This window comes from Theropithecus gelada, chromosome 4 (assembly GCF_003255815.1).
Source record: "Theropithecus gelada isolate Dixy chromosome 4, Tgel_1.0, whole genome shotgun sequence".
Lineage (NCBI taxonomy): Eukaryota > Metazoa > Chordata > Mammalia > Primates > Cercopithecidae > Theropithecus > Theropithecus gelada.
Window position 1 is genome coordinate 17,125,479 of NC_037671.1, and position 22,847 is coordinate 17,148,325.

Here is a 22,847-nt window from a genome sequence, read left to right on the forward strand (position 1 = left end):
CATAAATTAAGCAAAAAGGATCTAATATTTCACACTCATTAGATAGGCAGAAATTTTAAAAAATCTGGCTGGACATGTTGGCTCACACCTATTATCCCAGTACCTTGGGTGGCCAAGGTGGGACGATTGCTTGAGCCCAGGAATTTGAGACCAACCTGGGCAACATAGTGAGACCTTCAAAAAAAAAATCTGATCATGATAACACCTGCTGAGGAGAGTGTAAATGGGCATGTGCATTTTGGATAATAAGACGGCAATATTTAACAGTGCAGTGTAATTACTGAGCTAGAGTGTTGGAAGATTTTCAGCTCCCCTGCAACATTGTTTATGATCAAGAAAAGCTGGAAAGAAGCATAAATGCCTAGGTATGAGATCTGGCAGAGGACACATAGAGGGTCTCAAAAGACCGTCTTGGCTAACACGGTGAAATTCCGTCTCTACTAAAAATACACACAAAAAAAATTAGCCGGGCACGGTGGTGGGCACCTGTAGTCCCAGCTACTCGGGAGACTGAGGCAGGAGAATGGCATGAACCCGGGAGGTGGAACTTGAAGTGAGCTGAGATCGCGCCACTGCACTCCAGGCTGGGCAACAAAGCAAGACTCTGTCTCAAATAAAAAAAAAAAAAAAGAGGGTCTCGAAAATGTTAGTACTGTTTTATTTCTCAAGTATAAATTGTATACAGACGTGTTCAATTCTATATTTTCTACACTTATTTTGTATGCTTAACATTTTCGTAATTAAAAAATTAGTTTGGTGAGGCTGCTGGGGAAAAGATACACAAGCTGGTAGGACTGTAAATTTGTATAGCCACTTCCAAGAGCAGATTAAAACTGGTGGTATAGCCGGGCGCGGTGGCTCAAGCCTGTAATCCCAGCACTTTGGGAGGCCGAGACGGGCGGATCACGAGGTCAGGAGATCAAGACCATTCTGGCTAACACGGTGAAACCCCGTCTCTACTAAAAAATACAAAAAACTAGCCGGGCGAGGTGGCGGGCGCCTGTAGTCCCAGCTACTCGGGAGGCTGAGGCAGGAGAATGGCATGAACCCGGGAGGCGAAGCTTGCAGTGAGCCGAGATTGCGCCACTGCACTCCAGCCCGGGCCACAGAGTGAGACTCCGTCTCAAAAAAACAAAAAACAAAAAACAAAAAAAAACAACAAAAAAAACCTGGTGGTATAGTGATGCCACTCTTTTTAACCTCTTGGATGGACAAAGATAGAAACGTTGGACAACAGTGTGTGTTGGCAAGAGTGTTGGGAAACAGGCACTGTCATTGCAGATGGGAATATAGATTGAAGACACCTCCTTGCAGGTAATTTTTTGGCAATATTTAACAAAATTGGAAACTCCCCTTCACCTAGCACAATTTCCTTGAGGTATTTATTCTAAGAAAATAAGCAATTTTAGAGCAAAGATTTATCTACACTGAAGTTTCCCATAGCAATCACAGCATTGTTTCTAATATTAGTAATACAAAAAGAAACAACCTGTATGTCTAACACTAATCGATTCTAATTTATGGTGCAACTGAAAGATGGACCAAAATGATGCTGTTGGAAGTTTTTAATGATGTGGAACTCCTTGCAAATTATTAAGCTAAAAGAAAGTAGTTTACAAGATAGCAGGAAGAATAAACCATTAAAAATACCAATCTGTGCACTGACTTAAATGTTATAAATATTTTTATGTTATGTTATGTTACAAACATTTTATAACATAAAAAAACATGTTAACTGAAGTTACTTCCTGGATGGATTACGGATAACTTCATTGTCTTCTAGAATTTTCTTTTCCAAAAATGTTGTGTATGTGTGTGTGTAATTATTACTTTAATAGGAGACACTCTCTTTTGGTGATATAATTTAAACAGGTAGGACGGTACTGACCGACAACCTCCCAGGGAAGGCAGGGAGCCAAGTACTACAGACTTGTATGTTCCTATGGAAATCTAAGGCGCCTTTGATTATCACAGATTCTGGAGAAGAGTGAGGACTTGGGTTCACCAGTGACGTTCCCAAGGACAGGCTGGGCTTTTGAGGAAGTTGCCCACCCTCTCGGAATCTGGTTTGGCCTCCGTAAAATGGGCAGATCCCGCTCCGATGGCCAGGTTCCCGGCTTCCTTTTGCGGGTCAACGGCAGCGTCACGCGCGCCAGCGCGGTCTGCGAAGCCCCCAGCGCTGGGCGTCACGCGGGGATTGCTGTCGCCGCTGCCAGCCGCAGCAGCGACGCGAACTTGGGGCGCCCGACCCGGGCGCGCGGGGGCGGAGACGCGCACGCGGCAAGGGCGGCGGGGAAGACGGGGGGCGGGGACGGGAGCGAAGGGGGCGGGGACGGGGGCGCCCCGGCCTAAGCGGTACTAGGGGGGTGCGCCACCCGCTTCCGCTACCCGCCGGGGAATCCCCGGGGCTGGCGCGTAGGGAAGTTCCCCAAATCACTGGCATAAAAGGGCAGCCGGCGCCAGCGCGCCACAGTCCTGCAGCTCGTGGCAGCGGCGCAGCGCTCCAGCCATGTCGCGCGGCCTCCAGCTTCTACTCCTGAGCTGCGGTAGGGCCCGCGAGCGCCTGTCGCCCCCCGCCCCTCCACGACACCCCCTCCCGTCGGTCGCTTGCTCACGACGCACTCTCTCTTTCTTGTAGCCTACAGCCTGGCTCCCGCGACGCCGGAGGTGAAGGTGGCTTGCTCCGAAGATGTGGACTTGCCCTGCACCGCCCCCTGGGATCCGCAGGTTCCCTACACGGTCTCCTGGGTCAAGGTGGGTGCTACGATGCCCGCGGGCTGGGGTTTGGTGGACTCATTTGAAGGCAGCGGGAACCACCTCCCTGAGGCTGGCGACCCTCTGTGGCTGCCGGGTGGGGGCGGGGGGCGTCTCCCGCAGCTGATCTTGGAGTACCCAGTCTCCCGTCGCGCCTCCCCCCGCCCTATCCGCATCCAGGTACAGGGCCGACTTAGGTTTTGCTCTCCGCAGACCTCAATCCCCTTCCTGCCCCTGAAGGTGGCCTGAGATGAATGATCCACTTAAGACGTTTTGGAAGGGCAGAGACTCTCTCGTTTGGATTAATTCTGGAGGCCACCTGTGGTTGTGGGCCTACAGGTCAGGAAGAAAGCAACAGGGACCTAGATTTGGGCATTGGACAGGGGGAATGTCTCCAGACTTCTGATTTCTTGTGTTTTGTGACTGTGATGCCCATGATACATGGGAGGGGGAGGGGGCAATTTGAAATGAAGGGCTAAGACACAGAAGTGACTTAGGCCATTTCATCCGTGGTAGTTATCAGTGGTCATCCCCTTTGTGGGATACCCTTGGCTTCCTCCCCTAGCCCTCCTCCTCCTTCCTCTGGCAGCCGTGAGAGAGGCAGCCATGAGGGCATCAGGTGGATGCATGAACCGGAGCCCGCATGTGTAAGAACAGGCCTTGCTGCTCCTACTGTAAGAGGACTGAGTGGCAAGGAGGCTTTTTCAAGGTTTCCTCTTGACTGAAACATTCTCAGATTCTAAGATGGCAATGATGGTGTCATTCTAAAGTCAAGCAGCTACTGTTCGGTATCACTGGTCCTTCTTTAAGTCAGGCCACTGCTACCACTGCACCTCCATTTTAACCCAAATGAATATAATATTCCAGCCTCACTCTGTAGCTCTCACTGATTTGCTGTCTTACGGTGGGGGCAAATCTGTGCACTTGTAGCTTTCCCCAAAATGCAGGGCTTTGTTCTGCCCACCATAAAAGATACTGTAAGAACCTGTACGTGTCTCTGGCCAGTTAACAGTACAAGGCATCATTGCGGTGATCTCTTTGTGTGTGTGTCTCCTAACTGGATTGTCAGTTCCCTGGGGGGCAGTGGCTGTATCAATACTTTTGTGTATTCTTCACGGCACCTAATTTTTGCCCTATAAATTGCAAAGGTGCTCTGTGAATTCAGCCCAGCACCTCATGAGTTATGCATAACGGCGATGGTGCTGCTGCCTCAGAGCATTGTATGGTATATGAAAGTTAGGTGTTAAATATTCTTACTTCATTTGTACCTTACTGTAGGATCAGCAAACACAACAATTCCAAAGTTGTTCTCATAGTCAAAACAACACTATTTTTAAAAATATTGTAAAAACAATTTTTGAATGCTCACCACATGCCAAGCTCCAAAGTAAATATTTACATCCACTATCCATTTCCGTCCATTGGAAGAATGGACTTAGGGATCAGTACTGTTACTGTTCCTACTTTACAGGTGAGGAAACTGAGCCTTAGGGAGGGAAATAACCTGTCCACTGTTGCACTGGCTAAATGGTGGAGTTGGGATTTGAACCAAACAGTCTGATTCCAAATCCTGAGTTTGAGGTCTATCTTGATATCTCTGTTTTCTACCTGAATAACTTAAGGTAAAGAAAATCAAAGTGCCCCTGGGCTAACCAGGCAGGGACTTAGTTATCTCAAAGAAGGGGGAAAACATGAAATCACTATCCCTTCCAGAGAGTAATTATTTAATAAAGAAAGAAAACATTATTAATACCCCCAGGGAGTAATTAAAAAGTACTCATGAAACAAGTAGATGAAATTTCCGACTGTAAAGTTCAAACAGTTCTGGGGTGAAAGCTTCTTGCACAGGGTCATTTGGAATGGTCCACTAAACCATAGCAATTAACCTTGGACTTCAACTTGGATGTCAGGTGGTGATGTAACTCTGTAACGCATGAGCTTGTTTATTGGACACAGTTCTTGCAAGATTGACCCTGATGGTCTTTCAAAACTCTGTCAAGAAAAAAAGGGACGGCAGTCTCTAGGCATTCTTTTTTTCCTGCTGATTCATGGAATAGTGCCAATGAAAAGTCATACTGTAGTTACTTTTTGAGAAGTAAGTGGTGATTGAGATTCGTGGATAGGAGAGTTACGCTATACCAATAAACGAATCAGGTGCCTCGAAAGTGACATGTAATGTGCCTTTAAGCATTTTTTTTTTAAACAGGTCTCAGCATATTCTGTACGTATTTATTATCTTCCAGCCCAATAATTATGCTTTTGCATTGATTGCGTTTATACAACAAAAATGGATAGAGTGTTCTGGAGATAAGGCCAGTGTTGAAATGCCGAAATATTTCATTTTACAGAAGATTAAGCGTCTGGTCATTTTTCTACAAGTTTCTTGTAAAATGTTTCATCAAAGTGGAGGGGTAGCCGTAAAGGGAGGAATTTCATTTTGGTGACCAGAGCCAGCTTATCCCATCTTGCCTCACTTCATCATCACTACCCTGGCTTTGTAAAACCTGTTTTGCCAGCACAGGAAGGGGCTTCGTGCTGGGCAAGGAAAGCAAAGTCCCTTGCAGTGGGTTTTCACCATCCACCAGATTGAAGTACATTCTGCAGGCTGTCTGCGTATCATAAGTATGGTTATAATGACTCATAATTTAAAATTCCATTCACCACTCAATCCTCCGGCACCATGTAGCATCTTGCCTTTGTCCATTTGGCACTGATTACTTGTAATTAACAAAAGGACCCATGTAAACCGTGTGTTTTTTATCATATGCCTTTGACCAGAAAACTCAAAACAGACAGCATCCAATCTGTTTGCAACATTAGGGTTGGTAAGGAAGAGTGTTCATTTTATTCTCTCTGTTTCAAAGATGCAGTGAGATGGGCCAGAGGGGACTTAATGGAGACATGCGCAGGAGGGTAAAGGTGAAGCCAAAAGTGGACAGAGATATCCCAATTCCTGTTGGCCCAGCTCATCTCTTCTATGGACCATGTCCTCTTAACTGGGATCCAACAAAAGGTCCTCCTCTCATCCCTTCCTCCCTTACACTTTTTAAGGCAGAATGGGTGATTGAGAAGAAATAGAAAAGTTAATAAATTATATTCATTAGGATAGTAGCTCAATTTAGCTTTATTTTTATTTTTTGAGACAGAGTCTCACTCTGTTTCCCAAGCTGGAGTACAGTGACATGAAGACGGCTCACTGCAGCCTCTACTTCCTGGGCTCGAGTAATCCTCCCACCTCAGCCTCCCAAGTAGCGTAGCTGAGACTACAAGAGCGTACCACCACACCTGGCTAATTTTTGTGTCTTTAATTTTTTGTAGAGACAAGATCTCAATACATTGCCCAGGCTGTTCTCCAACTCCCGAGCTCAAGCCATCCTCCTACTTCGGCCTCCCAAAGTGCTAGGATTACAGGCATGAGCCAATCGATTTATCTTTTAAAGTTGTAATAAGCTGGGTGTGATGGCTCAGGCTCATGCCTGTAATCCCAGCATTTTAGGAGGCCAAGATGGGAGGATTGCTTGAACCCAGGAGTTTGAGGCCAGCCTGGGCAATGTAGTGAGACCTGTCTCTACAAAAAAAAAAAAAAAAGTAAAGAAAAGAAAGAAAAGGAAAGTTGTAATAGATGTGGTTCTTTGAGGAGCTATTTTGAGAAAATAATGCAAATAGATTTTGATCCATGACTTTTCTTCCACTGGCCATGACCTGTGGTTAAATTCTGGTATAAGAGGGCATAGCACAGTATCACGTCTGTGAGGAGTAAAGCCGTGCATTAAAGGGCTGCATCCGTACTTCATGAAAAGCATCGCTGTGTCTACACTCATTAATGTAGGTTTGGAGAGAGAGGACAACTTTGGATGGAGTACTTTGGGCTTGGTTGATATTCACTAAGGTTAATAACGAGTGGTCATTTATCCCAGAGATGCAATGCCTTCTTGTATCATGCTAGGAGCCCTGACAGCCTACGGGTGATGCAAAACGAAAGAGGATATACGGTGTCATCTCTGGGTGATGCTGCGGGGGTGAGGACAGTGAAGCATCACAAGACAAGTGCCCCTTTCAGATGATTTCCAAAGGAAGGGAGAAAAGGGAAGTAAGAGTGTGACTTCAGATAATAGTCTACTATAAATAGATTTTATAATATCGAGAAGAGCCCCAGCTGGGGCAGATCATGGGCCATCCATGGAGTGTTCTGCCTCTGACATTAACTCTAAGGAAACTGTTGGAGAGCAGGTTAATGGCTTGCATGAGACCACTTCAGAAGTTCAAGGCTGTCTTCCACGTATGTTGCTAAACTTCTTTTTGGTGGAGTTATGTTTTCTGTCTCTACCATGTTGTGTGATAATGAGCTACAGAACCAGGGATACTGAGGAGAGCAGAGTGCCTTAGGAAGGCCTAGAGTTGATACGCAGTTGGGGCAGATGTAATTTATATAGCCACAGACCCTCATGGCCCATGGAGGAGCCAGTGCTGAACACTGACTGTGCTTCCTTGATTCTAGAATGATTCTGTTGTAAGATGGATTTAAGAACATGTTATAGGACAAAAAGGAAACATTTCTACATTAAATGTAGAACCACTGAATTATGAAAACAATGTATGTTAGAATTAAAAAAAAAAAATCTTACTCTCCCCATTGGCACCTCTAGTACTTGACCTGGTTGAATCACTTTTATGGGTTCCTCCCTAGGTCAAACCATGAAAGATGTAAAGTTGCTTTTCAGATGTCTCTCATATTTACACTTTCATTGTTTAGTAAATATTTCTAAGTCCCAAATGCGTGCCCCGTCCTGGGCCTGGCATTGGCCATCTCAGGATCAATGTACAACTTTTGCCAGAGGACCATCTTGAGCAAAGGCATGGGAATCCACTAAGACCTTCTGGGAACCATTGAGGTAACCAGTAATGTAGAAGGGAGACTTAAACAGCAGATGGCTGAGAAATAACATTAGAAAGTAAGCTAGAGACAGATTGTGAGGGGCCTCCAATGCCCAACAATAATGACTTGAACTTTATCCTTTTGGTAGGAAGGAGCTACTGAAGGAATTTTTTTTTTTTTTTTTTGAGATGGAGTTTTTCTCTTGTCACCCAGGCTGGAGTATAATGGTGTGATCTCAGCTCACTGCAACTTCCACTTCCCAGGTTCAAGTGATTCCCCTGCCTTAGCCTCCCGAGTAGCTGGGATTACAGGCGCCCGTCACCATGCCCGGCTAATTTTTTGTATTTTTAGTAGAGATGGGGTTTTACCATGTTGGCGAGGCTGGTCTCGAACTCCTGACCTCAGGTGATCCATCTGCCTAAGCCTCCCAAAGTGCTGGGATTACAGGCGTAAGCCACCGCACCTGACCCCATTGAAGGATTTTAAGCACAGAGAATGGCATAATGCAAAATATGCCTAAAGCAAAACATATTTCTCCTGGTGATGGATAGAATATGATTCTTCTTAGAAGATGAGTGTCAGAGGGAGACTTCATTCTTTTCCTTCTTTTCTCTTGGTCACCAGTCCTGTCCATGTGGTTCTGAGGAAAAGTGGGCAAGGAAGAATGAGGCTGCCACCGAGGGGCTATAGAAGTCCATCTAGATGAGAATGGTGGATCACTGAGAGTTTTGGACTGTAGTGGAACAAAGCACAAGTTGCCAAAATCTTTTAGCTTGACAGTGGGGAGGGAGGAAGAAAGCGGCTGAAAGTTCAATTGGAAAAAAAAACCCAACAAACTAAACTAAAGAAAAAACCCAACTTGTTTTCCATTAATAAAAGGGGGAACCTGAGTCACATGAGGACTGAATTGTCTTAGCTAAGTACTTGGCAATGTCACTACACAAAGAAGAGGAAGTTTGGAGAAGGTCTCAGTGACATAAGGGGAAGTTTTATGTAGGGCAAGACTAAAAGCAGATTGATTACCTAAAAAAAGTTTCCTCCATCTAAAGCTGTTTCCATAGTCCCTTCCTGGCTGCTCCTGGAAGAACCCTAAATTTTGTATCAACAATCATTAGCTCAAAATAGAGCTGGACGGAAAATACTTCCCTAAGATTCCTTTATTACTCATAAGCATGTTTTTGTTTTTCATTTTGTTTTGTTTTGCACTGAGGTATATTTGGGTAAAATTTCCCTGTGTTTCATGGGGAACTGTAAAGCCTTGGGAGCCCAAGGCTTGTTAATATCACTTGATGCTTTCTTGGAGGACCAGTCTACTGCAGGTCCCAAATCGGTACAGTTTGGAGAGCTGTTCCAGTTCTTAGCTTCTAGTGCTTGCCAGCAGTCCTCGGGGTTACGGATTAGGATCGGTATTACTGATAGAATCGAGGTTACTGATTCTAGAAGAGCTGGTAGCTGCCTAGGATTATGGGTCCACATAGGGAAAACCTTTAGGAAAAGAAGGATGCTGGTTTCCATAAACAGTTCATAATCGCCTTGGACTAGCAGTTCTGGAGAACAGAGGTTCTGATTCAAATCAGCCCTTGAGGTCTCATTCCCCAAGGAGTGGGAGGCATGTGAGCCCAAGGGACAAAGCAGGACTGACCTCGAGTCTGGAGCCATGTGCCGATAGCCCCCTACGTACCACCCTTATTTACATGGTGGTGCAGGGTGCCTTATCATTAGGAGTCTTTCAGTTGTGAGGGATTGTAAATCCAATCAAAACTAGCCTAAGGAAAAGGAAATATATTGGCTTATATATAATTGGAATGGGAAAAAACTGAAAAATCAAAATACAGTTCACTTTTCAGATACAGGTGGCGTTGTGGCTTGAATTATGCCCCCCCAAAAGATCAGAAGTTCCAATTTCTGATGCTTGTGATTGTGACTTTATTTCGAAATAGAGTCTTTGCAAATGTAATCAAATTGAGATGAGGTCCGACCTGACTAGGGTGGGCCCTACTTCAGTATGAATGATGTCCTAATAAGAGAAAACACACACTGACACAGACAACAGGGAGAACGCTACGTGAAGACAGACACAGGGATTGGAGTGATGTGTCTACAAGCCAAACAGTGCCGAGGACTGCTGGCAACCACTAGAAGCTAAGAGAAAGGCACAGAACAGATTCTCCCCTAAGGCCTTCAGAGAGCTTGGCCCTGGCAACACCTTGATTTTGGACTTCCGGCTTCCTTTGAACTGTGAGAGAATACATTTCTGTTGTTTCAGCCACCCAGTTTGTGGTGTTCTGCAGCCCTGGCAAATGCACATAGCTAGGTGTAGAGGTTCATGAATGTCCCCAGGACTTGGTGACTCTCCATCTCTCAACTCTGCCTTCCTTTACGTTGGTTCTGTGTCCAGCCTCCACATAGCAGCCAGATCATAGCCAATAAGTACAGAGTTGGACAGGTTGCACATCCCTTACCTGAAATGCTTGGGAGCAGAAGTGTTTCAGATTTTTGGATTAGGGATGCTCAACCTGTATATCCTTCCAGAAGCAAGTGCAAAGGAGAAGGTTGTGTTTCTCTTCAAATATCTCACCGTATGTCTGAGTATTCTCAAGGGACTTTGACTGGGTCACGTGCCTATCAGAGCCAGTCTCCATGATCATGGGATACCAGGCCTGAGTTAAGTTGCCTCCTCTAGAACCTAGGTGTGGAGTTCTTCAGAGGACATGAACTCAGAGCTTGTAATGGTACCTCTTCCAGGTCCAGCAGGCCCCACAGGACGCTAATGAAAGAGAGATGATTGGCATGAACAATGAAGGGTCCAACATTGCCTTCAAATCTCAATTCCAAAGGGGCTTTGCTATATTATTATGATGGTGCTTAAAAAAATTCAGAATGTTGTGGATATTTTGAAGACACTGTATGTGGAAAAAACAGTTTCTCCCTAGAGCAGAGATTGGGACTTCTAGGACAACTTTCCCAGAGGAGACGGGAAGTGTCATTGGTGAGGGAAGTGACAGAATGGGTGGATGGTGTGGAAAGCTATCACATATAAGAATAATTTCTATTGCCAGCATTACCAATTATATAGCACTTTTCTGTGTTTTCTCACTTGATTCTTATAATAACCCCATGAGCAAGTAAGGGAGCTCCAGATGACGAAATGGCTCAGAGGTGAAGTGACGTATGTAAGATGACCCAGCTAACGCATGGAGAAGCTGGGATTGACTTCAGTCCTTTGATTCCAAAGCTAGTGCTCTTGCAACTTTCTCATTGTTTTCTAAAATTCATGCATTCATTCAGTAAATACTTTTTCAATACTTCTTATATTCAGGGAACTATTTAGTATGCAGAGTGAAACCTTGGCTCTAAAAAAAAGAGAGAGAGAGAGAGTAGTAACATCTTTAGGGCTTTCTGTGTGATCGATACGGTGCTTAGGGTCTGTATACATCATCATAAGTATCTTCATGCCAGCTCAGTGAGATGTGATCACCCCCAGACTCCAGTGGAGCTATCCAAGCCTGAGAGTGGTTCAGTCAGTTGGCCAAGAGCAGAGGTAGCCGTGGGAGGGCTGGGGTTTGGTTCCAGCTCAGTCCAGTGCCAATGCCTGTGCTCTTAATTATGTTGCCTCTGCTATACTCATAACTCTGTTAACAGCCATAAATCCAGCTCTGTCTGTTAGACCCAGTAAATTTCAAAGTGGAAAATCATTTTTCTAATAAAACTAAGCATAGAAAAAAAGATATTAATGCTCATACATTCTACCCTCATTATGACATCAACCTCTGAGCCAAACTATTTTGCACATTATAAAGAGCTGTTTTTATGATGAATGGGAATTATATTGGCACTTTAATTGAGTTAGAAACCAAGGTACATGAATGTTAGTGCACAAGAAATGCAATAAAAAAAAGCTGCTCAATGTGGTTGGAATACATCAGATTAATTCAATACCAACCTTAAATCCTTACAATCTATACCCTTAAATATGTTTTATCAAATCATTAGATGAAACTTTTATACATTTTTTTTTCTTTTAGGTAGGCAGCTATTGCATTTCCCCCCCCCACCCCCCCCCCTTTTTTTTGAGACAGAGTCTTGCTCTGTCACCCAGGCTGGAGTACAATGGCACGATCTCGGCTCACTGCAACCTCCATCTCCTGGGTTCTCCTACCTCAACCTTCCAAGTAGCTGGAATTAACAGATGCCCACTACCATGCCCAGCTAATATTTTGTATTTGTGGTGGGGACGGGGTTTCACCATGTTGGCCAGGCTGGTCTTGAACTCCTGACCTTGTATGATCCACCTGCCTTGGCCTCCCAAAGTGCTGGGATTATAGGCGTGAGCCACCGTGCCTGGCCCTGCGTTCTTAACAAATCTGATGTATGATAAATTTAGATTTCAATTTTGTGATCAAAACTCTTTTTTTGCTATAAAATGAAACTATCACCCTCTTAGATTCAAATATGGTAATGTGGGAGGTTGGCATATATTTGGATAAAATTATGTAAACTTTAAAAAAAAAACGCTTTCCACAATTGGATGTTTTAATATTGGTTAAGTTTCAGCCATAATTGATGATTTATTTTATGTCTTTTGTTTTAGTTCAAATTCGTTCATCATTAAAAAAAAAAAAAAAAAAAAAATGACTCCATTCACGTGCCCATAAAATTAGTACTTGTGTTTGCTTGATTTAGCATTCTGCAGATGAAAAGGAGTTTATTTTAATTTAGGGCTTGTGGTTTCCTTAAGGTCAAATCTCCATTTGAGAGAAAGAATATGGTATTTAAATGATTTAGTCAAATTGGAGGCCTTGAGACAAGTCACAGTCCCCAGGCTTTCTGAAAATGAGATGTCTCACGTTTGCACTTTTCCAGCTCAACCAAAAATGATAGAGTTGTCAGCATAAAAGTTAATGCACAACATGTGGATTTTTAAAACATGATTGGGATGAGTGTTTTGAGTAATTAATTTGCTGAAATTGTGTTGTGCTTTAGCGCACTGTACTACAATATTAGCGTTGTGAAGGGTGCATTAAATAGTTCCTGTCAATTATGGTTGGCTGTGAATGAATCTGAGGGTTCCTTTTGTTATAAATTACTATTTCCTAAAATGCTTTTGCAGAGAAGCGATGGAACACTTTTAGATTTGGAATGTTTAAAGAGCTGTTCTTGCCAGTGGTTGATTCTGAGCCAGCTCCAATGTTTATGAGAACTCATAAAACAAAGCAAAGTGAGGATGGCCCATTTGCTGTTACTCCATTTTCCTCCCACTGAAATTTCTCCTTCAGTCTTTGGTGGTGCCTCTGCCACAGTTAGCTCATCCGATAAAGCAGGGTGATAGCTGCCCGGCCATGTATCTGATGATAATGATTTGAGCTTCTGCATATGGTCCCTTGGTCCTGCTAGGGCTCCACCCCCATTTTGAGTATGCAACATTAACAAGAAAACGACGACGACTTTTGCAGCTGTGGACAAACGCCACATTCTACAGCTGGGGGTCCCAAGAGAAAGTTTAGCTGAAAATGTATATCCCTAAAACTGGAGGTTAGAGGGAGGGTTCTGAAAGATTTCCAGCTGCAGTGTGTGAATTTACAGGGAATTCTTTTTGCTGTAGTTGGTTATTAGGCAAACGGTCCTGTTCATTAGTTTGGCAAGAGTTCCGAGGTTTTGCCGATAGTTCTCTGGGTCATTTAGGAAGCGGGGCGTTTGGAAGATGACCCTCTGAGAGTTGAGATATTTTGCCACAATCCCATTGATGGCAGTGATGTTTCAGCTCTTCAGAATTCTGCAGGTTGCTTTGGGGGTTCTTTGTCTTGCCTTGTCCCTTGGTTCTTCTTTCTGTTCTTATGGCTCACCCTGCCTTTGTTTTGTCATTTAAAAATAACTAGCAGCCCACTGACGGTTTTGCCAGAGGCCCATGGAAATCTAACCATCAAATAAACTACATTTTATTGGTGTTGCTGCTGATGTTTAAAATGAATTCTCTGCAAATAGGCAGAAGTCACTGCCAGCCGGTTTTGATCACCAGCACCTTTTTGCTTCAACAGTTCCCAGCAGCTAACACAATAATGGGGCCATCTTTATGTAAATAGACACAATAGTTTATATTTCTCCCAGGTCCAGAGGGGTTCACAGTTTTGGTCTTGACTTTCAGATGGGCCTCTCTGAGCTGAGGGAGGGGTTGCTGGATGGGAGAGGAGCTCCCCAGGAGAAAACCATGGGTGAATAATCTCAGAATGGTTGTTGCAGCTATGCTCACATTTGGAGGTTAATTTAAAAAAAGAAAAGCAAGATTGGACATTGGAATGGGGACTGCAGGGACTGGGCCGAACTAATAATTTCAAACTGACCTTTCAGGCCATGCTAGGCACAGGTTGGCCCTGGATGGGCCTCGGCCTCTGGTCTGTGAAAGCCCTGCCTGGTAGGAAGAAGCAGTTCTGCCAGGGCAGCGAAAGGGAGAGGGGAGTGGTGTGAGCCCATAATGAGGCTGCAGTTTATATAAGGTTTACTTAGGCTTGAAAAGGGAAAAATGGTGCTAAATTAGATGTGTTCAGGAATCAGTTGGACACCATTAATTTCCTTGGCCCCACCTCCTTTTTGTGCTTTATTTTTGCGTACCCAAGGGCCCCAGTCTTTTAACTTCCTCCCATAGATTCTTGATTATTTAGAAAGGAATCTTTCCACACAAAAAGGACCACCAAGAAATGGGATTTATGTCCACAGACTCGGCCTGAAAAGAGCCATTCGTCTCAGCTCAGGGCTAGGAGGGCTAGGAGCAGGTTTTCTTGCAGGAGCGATCAATCTGCCACCAGGTGTCTCTGTCGCCCACTCTACAGGAATGCGTTATAACAGACAGCAGGGCTGGAGCCTGAGCTTTCTGGTGACCTTGTGGTATATGCCCTGAATTAATAAAAGACGCAGAAATGACTGTGTGTGTGTGTGTGTGTGTGTGTATGTGTACGAGTGCACACGTGCCCATGTGTATGTATTTTCTTTCCTGAGTTGCTTCTCAGAGTATTTCCCTAACTCCTTGGATATCTCTTTCCCTGCACTGAGTCCCTTCCTAAAAGTCAGGGAAGAGTTGTAGGGTACTCCCAGAACAGGAGATTCATCACTAATAGGTGCAAGCAAAGACAGTGGCAGTGGGGCCCGATCATCTCTGTCTCCTTCCCTAAAGTGGCTCTTGGGTGCAGTTATCATGCTAGGGACAGGTAAGGAATGTCACTTAATCCTGGGCTCCCTGCTGGTCCCCAGCCAACCAGCAAAGGGAAACTCAGGTACTGCTAGGGGATGTCAATGTTGAAGGGCTGCCCAGGCAGGCTGAAAACAAGGATTTGCTTTGCTGCATGGGTAAATTCATTTTAGAGGCTTTAAAGTATTTCAGTGGAGGAGCAACTTAGCAAGTTAATTAGGCAGATTAAAAATATGTCTAGGAAAGAGAGAATCAATGGTGAATGTGGTATGAACCTAATCTCTGCAGTGGGAGATGCTGAAGACACTCCACCAGTTTGATCACAAAGAATTCACAGAAAGCAAGCTGGGCGCAGTGGCTCACGCCTGTAATCCCAGAACTTTGGGAGGCCGAGGTGGGCAGATCGCTTGAGTCTGGGAGTTCAAGACCAGCTTGGGCAACAGAGCAAGACACTGCCTCTAAAAAAAAAACAAAAAAAATAAAAACTAGCCAGGTATGGTGGCACATGCCTATAGTCCTAGCTACTGGAGAGGCTGAGGTGGGAGTACCAGAAGGTTGACTCAGGAGGCCAAGGGTTCAGTGAGCCCTGATCAAGCCGCTGCACTCCAGCCTGGTTGATAGAGCGAGACCCTGTCTCAAAAAAGGAAAAAAAGACAGAAAGCCAGCCAGATGAAACGTCTGGCTAAATTGGGCATCTACCCAAGTCTGGCTGGTCTGTCGTGAGTACAGTGAAGTCAGCTGTTACTGCCCTTCGACGTGGAGTTTGATATGACCAACAAATGATCTGACATATACGCTCACTATAAAGCATGCTTCTCAGCTGTCTCGCTGCCCTAGTACAGAGAAAAGGTGTGGCACATTTGGCAACGTCAAGCGTGACCACACACAGACACAGCCCTTGAGGAACAAGGTGACTCTTTGCAGGAGGCGTTGCTCATCTGTCTGTCTGCCTATCTGATTTTAGTTGAATTGTCTGGCAAGGATCATAACAGATTCAGGAATTTTTCCAAATAAAAGGCTGGGATACAGAAATAGGAATCATTCAGTGGCTGAGTTGGTATCTGAAGAAAACAAGAGAACATTTAATACAGAACAATCCTATCTATACATGTATACATAGACACAAAATATAATCCAGCAAGATTCACACACAGCATATCACTATCATCAACAGTGACTCCCTCTCTCTTACATAGGGTAGAAATTGGAATACTTACGATAGAATCATGAGATGCAGTACTGATATATTCCGAAGATGTAGCCTTAGGAATTTTCATAGATCTCTCCTCCCCCAGAGGTCACACACACGCAAGAGCATCGTGTCTTGTTTTACAAACATAAGTTGAGGCTGGATCTTCTGAAAACAAAATGGAAACACTGGTGTCGAGTTGGAGTTCTTGCAGTGGACCGTGATGCGCTATGATTCCTTCTTCACAGCTATTGGAGGGCGGTGAGGAGAGGATGGAGACACCCCAGGAAGACCACCTCAGGGGTCAGCACTATCATCAGAAGGGGCAAAATGGTTCTTTGGACGCCCCCAGTGAAAGGCCCTATTCCCTGAAGATCCGAAACACTACCAGCTGCAACTCGGGGGCATACAGGTGCACTCTGCAGGACCCGGATGGGCAGAGAAACCTAAGCGGCAAGGTGATCTTGAGAGTGACAGGTGAGGTGACCTGCTGCACTTGTTTTCCTCTTGCACAATGCATGTGTACTTCCTTTAGGTCCTAAAATCGATCCTCTCTTTCGGAGTGTAGCTCTAGAGCTTTGGATCACATCTGTGGCTGAGAGTGAAAATCCGCTGCAAGCATGTCTCCATTTTCTCTTTCTGTGGCTTAAATGATGCCTTTTGTTTGACTTTTGCCCAACACTTGTTAGGGGCTGAGGCTGGAAGTGATAAAAATGTGGTCACAGAGCCCCTGATTCCGTACAACAGTTGATTTCTCCTTCTGTCCAGGATCTGAAAGGAATCGGACTTAGGGTAATATTATTACCCTGCAAGAGTACAATTCCTGTTTAAGGGGGCAGTGTGTGCTTTTTGCTTAGTGTTGTATGTACACACCTCTCTTAGGCCCTCCTGGATCTCCAGCCCTTCATCCTGGTTTCTTTGTTTCCTCGTACTTAGTACAACTGGCATGTTATGGATTGATTTACTGTCTGTCTCCGCAAGAGAACAAGAACCTCTTTATTTTCTTCTCTGATGTATCTGGGCACATAGTAGGCCCTCAATGAATATTCACATGAATGAGAGGAACCTTACAGAGGAGAGTGGAGAGGGGAGGCATGTTTTGTGGAAAGTGGATAGAAAATGAAGAGAATAGCTGATTTTCTCTCCTTTTCCTCTTCCAAGGCAATATTGCCTACAACTTAAGGGGTCAGAGTCTGCAGTCACTTAGATCTGGCTCAAATATTAACTCTGCCTTTTGTTAGCGTGTGACCTTGAGCAAAATCGCTGGTTGACTCTAAACCTCAGTTCTCTAATCTCTAAAATGGAAGCAATATCTACAACATAGGCTTGTTGTGAAGGTTAAATGAGAAGTTGCATTAAAATGCTGAATGTGGTGCCCGGGATAAACTGCATGATCAATATGTGTTAGGGACCATGAGGACAATGGCTCTTATTACCCACGGCTGTGAGAATCCATCCTTAGACTGCTGCACAAAATGTTGAATCCATTTTCAGGGGTCGACAGCTCTCTGGAGATCCAGCCATAGGCTCCAATGGCAGAACCCCCTCCACTCACTTGCACTCCACCTATTCCTGCCTGGGGCATCGAGCAGATTCTGCTTGCAAGCACACTATAGCCAGAGCTCAACTTGCTTCCCCAAACAGCACATTGGGTGTTGCACCTGAGTGGGGAGAGGCGCCTCCCTTCATATCTGTTCCTGGGCTAAAGGCCTCGCTGCTCTTACCCTCCCTTGGTGCTGCACCACACCCTTTAACAACCCTGAGGGAGCTATTCTTCCAACCACCCATGCTGGCAGCCTCACCGAAAGAGCTTGAACGATTCTACAAAAATCTGTTGACGTTTTTGGCAATAGCAGGGCAGCTCACCTTCTTCCTTTCATAGTCCCTGAATCCTCATGAGGTGAGGACACACCACAGTCTACCCAACGCTAATGAGGTTAAGATAATTTGTGGATTAACAAGTGGTGGTTCATCTGGTAGGAGGACAAAGTAAGCCAGGAAAGGCTTGACATCCAAAGTGGAGGCAGACAGGCCGCAGGATAAGCCTGGACCAGATGCCTGGCTCAGCCGCCTTGGTCCTTGGTCCTTGGTCCTTGGTCCTTGACCCTCTCTGAGCCTCAGCTCTTTCATCTGTAAAATGGGACACCCAGGCCTGCTCTGAAGATTCGGGGAGATGCTGTGTGCAAGTCCTGGTGCATGCAGCCGGACACAGAGCAACAGTGCACACTGGCTGCTGCTATCACCATCCCTGCCACTGTTACTGTCGTTTATCCTGGTGGTGGGAAGAGGAGACAAGCAGGACTCCAGGACTGAGGAACAAAGCATTCTTAGCTTTTTTTCATGGTAGAAAAATCCTGTTAAAATGGCTTCACATGTCACTTACTTTTTTAAAGGATGCCCTGCACAGCGTAAAGAAGAGACTTTTAAGAAATACAGAGCGGAGATTGTCCTGCTGCTGGCTCTGGTTATTTTCTACTTAACACTCATCATTTTCACTTGCGTAAGTATCTTTTTAAAACATCTTCTGTTATTGAAAGATTACCCAGGGCACCAATCCAAATATCTTTTGCAGACAGTGTGAATCATTTAATAATGGTGAGAGAGATTATTCTTTGAACCCTGGACTTTTTGAGGCCCCTAGACTGGGAGAATCATTACAGGAAGCTACCTGAAATATTTCCAGCGTTTGTCTAGTGGCTACATGTAGAGCATTGTGGAAAAAAGAAAAAAACAAAGTAAGATATAGGAAGGACATTTGGGAAATGACAAGGGGTTCTATGAAAGAGCAGAGGCCCTGTAGGCACAGTGCTAGAAGTTGCAGCGCTGAGGGCCCCCCATCCCAGAGCAGAGGCCCCGCTCTTCCTGTGGGTGAGGGAGGGGGCCCCACTGCCCCAGGGATGCCAGGGGATAGATCAGCCTCCTTTGGCTGCCTTCAAGCTATTTTCTCATGGGGGTTCTCCCCTTTTATTTTTGGTATTTCTGCCCATACCTTAAGAATTAAGCCCAAGAAGCCAGAGCAGTGGGGCATAGCAGGAGGCTTCCGGGGTGGAGGATGGCTGGCTGGTACTTGGGCACCTAGACATGCCCATGAGCTGTTGGTTGCAGGCTCCAGCTAAAAGCCCTCAGAGATTCTTTCTGCGTGGCTGCTCACCTGCGTTGACCACGGTTGTGGGAGAGTAGGGCCACATGTGTGTCTGACCCCTCTAGAAAGTGATCTGCCCCCTTTGTCTCCATCTACCAGGCAGGGCTGGCTACCTAGGGGCCAGGACAGACCTCACCCAGGGGCTACCCCAGGACAGGTTCTTGCCGCTCACTGTGTCTCTGTATTCACTTACTTGCCTCTCTGGCTGTGCACTCATCTCTCTGCTTTCTGTTTGAGATACCAGTCAATCAAAGACTCCAGTGAGTACCTACTATGTTCAAGACATTATGCTAGGCACTGTACAGGGCATAAAAAGGTGTAAGACATTGTTTCTGCCCTCAAGGAGCTTACAGTTAGGATGTTAGGATTATTTGCATGTAAGAAGATAGAGTTACCAGGCAGTATATTTTAAACATGAATGACTTTAGCCTCTTGTTTGCAAATGCCTTCTTCTGTGGGCATTGACTTTCCATACAGAGACCTAACAGTAGGGGGTTGAAATGACCACAATTAGTGAATCTCCTGGTCCAAGTTTGGAGACGCCAGTGACATGGTTGGTACAAATCCCTTGTGGAGCGAGTGAGGCAGTGAGTATGGGAGCTTCCAGAATGGGTTGTCTAGCCAGCTCTTAGTGAACAGAGTTTAAAAGGAGGTGGCAACTGCTGAATTTTTCCAATTATTCACTTCACTTTTATTTCATTTCTTTTTAGAAGTTTGCACGACTCCAGAGTATCTTCCCGGATTTCTCTAAAGCTGGCATGGAACGAGCTTTTCTCCCAGTCACCTCCCCAAATAAGCATTTGGGGCCAGTGACTCTTCACAAGACAGAACTGGTATGAGCAGGATTTCTGCGGGTTCTTCTTCCCGAAGCTGAGGCTCAGGGGTGTGCCCGTCTGTCACACTGGAGGAGAGAAGAATGAGCCTACGCTGAAGATGGCATCCTCCTGTGAAGTCCTTCACCTCACTGAGAACATCCGGAAGTGGATCCCACCCCATTTGCTGTGAGCAGACCTTGAAAACCATCACATGACCACATAGCATGGGGCCACTGCTGCTTCTCCATGGCCACCTTTTCAGCGATGTATGCAGCTATCTGGTCAACCTCCTGGACACTTTTTCAGTCATATAAAAGCTATGGTGAGATGCAGCCGGAAAAGGGTCTTGGGAAATACAAATGCCCCCAGCTGGCCCGTGACAGACTGCTGAGGACAGCTCTCCACTTCTGCATCTTGGGGACATCTCTTTGAACTTGCTGTGTTTTGCTGTACCAGCCCAGATGTTTTACATCTGGGAGAAATTGACAGATCCAGCTGTGAGACAGTGGGAAATATTTAGCAAATAATTTCCTGGTGTGAAGGTCCTGCTATTACTAAGGAGTAATCTGTGTACAAAGAAATAACAGGTCGATGAACTATTCCCCAGCAGGGTCTTTTCATCTGGGAAAGACATCCATAAAGAAGCAATAAAGAAGAGTGCCACATTTATTTTTATATCTATATGTACTTGTCAGAGAAGGGTTTGTGTTTTTCTGCTTTTGAAATCTGTATGTGTAATGAGATAGCATTGTGAACTGACAGGCAGCCTGGACATAGAGAGGGAGAAGAAGTCGGAGAGGGTGACAGGATAGAGAGCTATTTAGTGGCCGGCTGGAAATGCTGGGCTGACGGTGCAGTCTGGGTGCTCGCCCCATTGTTCCACTATCTGGCTGCATGATCTTGAACAAGTTCCTTCTGGTGTCTGCTTTCTCCATGGTAAACCACAAGGCTGTTGCATGGGCTGATGAAGATCATATACATGAAAATTCTTTGAAAACGTATAAAGCACTATACAAATTCGAAACTCCACTGAGCCATTATCCTTGCTATGATGGTGGTGTTTTGGGGATGAGAGGGTGCTGTCCATTTCTCATGTTTTCCATTGTGTGAAACAAAGAAGGTTACCAAGAAGCCTTTCCTGTAGCCTTCTGTAGGAATTCTTTTGGGGAAGTGAGGAAGCCAGGTCCACGGTCTGTTCTTGAAACAGAAGCCTAACACACTCCAAGATACGGACACACGGGAGCCACTGGCAGAAGGGACTCCATGAAATGTTGCATGGATGTTTTAACCATTGTTGGGTTTCTCTTGTCAAACTCGGGCCCTTCCCTTCTTGGTTTCCGAAGGCATTTTATTGCTTGGGTTATATGTTCACTATCTCCCTAATATTAGGGAGTAAAATGGATACCGAGTTGATTTAGTGTTTTTGCCTCTGTCGTGGCTTTCATGTTATTAAACGTACGCATGTGAAGAAAGGGTGTTTTTCTGTTTTATATTCAACTCATAACACTCTGGGATAGGAAAAATGAGTAATGGCTACTAGGCTTAATACCTGGGTGATGACATAATCTGTACAACGAACCCCCGTAAGTTTACCTATGTAACAAACCTGCACTTGTTCCCATGAACTTAAAATAAAAGTTAAAAATAAAAAAAAAATACAAATAAAAATATCCCGACTTTGGGATGAGTGCTAGGATGTCTGTAAACCAGTCTGAGAATCAGAATCCAAAATGCGAGCTGAAAGATTGGCTGAGTCTCTCTCGGAGGGAGGGCGTGCTGGCACACAGAGCTTTGTAAGCAGCACCCTCCTTCCCAGAGATGCTTTTGCTTCCATCCTGGGGCCACGTTGCTACCCAGTACATGAGCAGCTCATACTAACATGCATGGTCATAGGTGGGAGGGATGGTGGGAGGGTTTCTGCTTCAGAAAGATGTGTAACATCGGGGGCTTTGTGCCTGGGATTCATGGGTTTCACTCGAGATTCTCAGGTCCCTTCCCCTCAAAATGTTAAGAACAATGTGGTCTAATGTAGTTAATGTAATGTAACTATTACAATGTAGTTGTAATAGTTAGAAAAGCATCATAGGTGGATGGCTCTTTACAAAGATGAATACGCATAAAATGTCTCTAAAAGCTGTGGATTCACTTTCAATGGAATCAAGTCTGTTCTCAAATGCTTTACCCAAAGTGCCAGGGCATGGTAATTGAGAGTTCACAGAGCTCCTAGTCACCTGAGTTTGTAGCCCAGCTTCAAGATTTGGAAGTTATATTTCCTTGGGCAGAGGACTTACCCCTCTAAGCCTTAGCTGGCCGATCTTTAAAATATGAATAGTATCTGCCTAATAGGTTTGTTGACAGGATTAAATAAGATAATATATAGAAGCACTAAGCCTAGTATCTAGCAAAAGGTAAGCCTTTGATTGATATTAGAACAAGAAAGGAGAAAAGGGTAGCAGAGAAAGTATCAGTAACTGTAAATCTTTGACAAAGTGGTTTTGTTAAAAGGAATGAATTGGCTTGGTGAAGGAGTCATGTTGCTTTCAGAGGATTAATACTCAGTGTACTAAATTCTTCATGGCCATTAGAATTACAGTACAGGACACACCAGGAAGGAGGGTTGCCCTTTGTCAATTTGGACTGAATTAAGCTGGAAACATGATGGAAATTTGAGAGCAGGTAGTCTCAACGTTTCAGACCTAGTCTTTGGTATAAGAAAAAGTTTGTGTGTGGCCGGGTGCGGTGGCTCACATCTGTAATCCCAGCACTTTGGGAGGCCAAGGCAGGTGGATCATGAGGTCAGGAGTTCGAGGCTGGCGTGGCCAGTATAATGAAACCTGTCTCTACTAAAAATACAAAAATTGGCCGGGCGTGGTGGTGCGTGCCTGTAGTCC

The 22,847-nt window shown here is 44.9% G+C and overlaps 1 protein-coding gene across 3 annotated transcripts; it reads left to right on the forward strand.

The window, feature by feature from the left end:
- The first annotated feature begins 1,963 nt into the window (after positions 1–1,963).
- CD83 (CD83 molecule) lies at positions 1,964–21,624 on the forward strand. Of its 3 annotated transcripts, none has more exons than XM_025383458.1 (5): positions 1,964–2,007; positions 2,639–2,754; positions 16,248–16,476; positions 18,393–18,499; positions 19,852–21,428. In XM_025383458.1, exons 3-5 carry the CDS (start codon positions 16,272–16,274, stop codon positions 19,978–19,980), a joined length of 441 nt encoding a protein of 146 aa, XP_025239243.1. In that variant the 5' UTR covers positions 1,964–2,007; positions 2,639–2,754; positions 16,248–16,271; the 3' UTR covers positions 19,981–21,428. The 3 variants fall into 3 exon arrangements, with proteins under 3 accessions (XP_025239243.1, XP_025239240.1, XP_025239242.1); XM_025383455.1 differs by lacking the exon at positions 1,964–2,007 and adding an exon at positions 2,193–2,546 and having other exon boundaries at positions 19,852–21,624; XM_025383457.1 differs by lacking the exon at positions 1,964–2,007 and adding an exon at positions 2,193–2,546 and having other exon boundaries at positions 19,855–21,428.
- Positions 21,625–22,847: the final 1,223 nt, after the last annotated feature.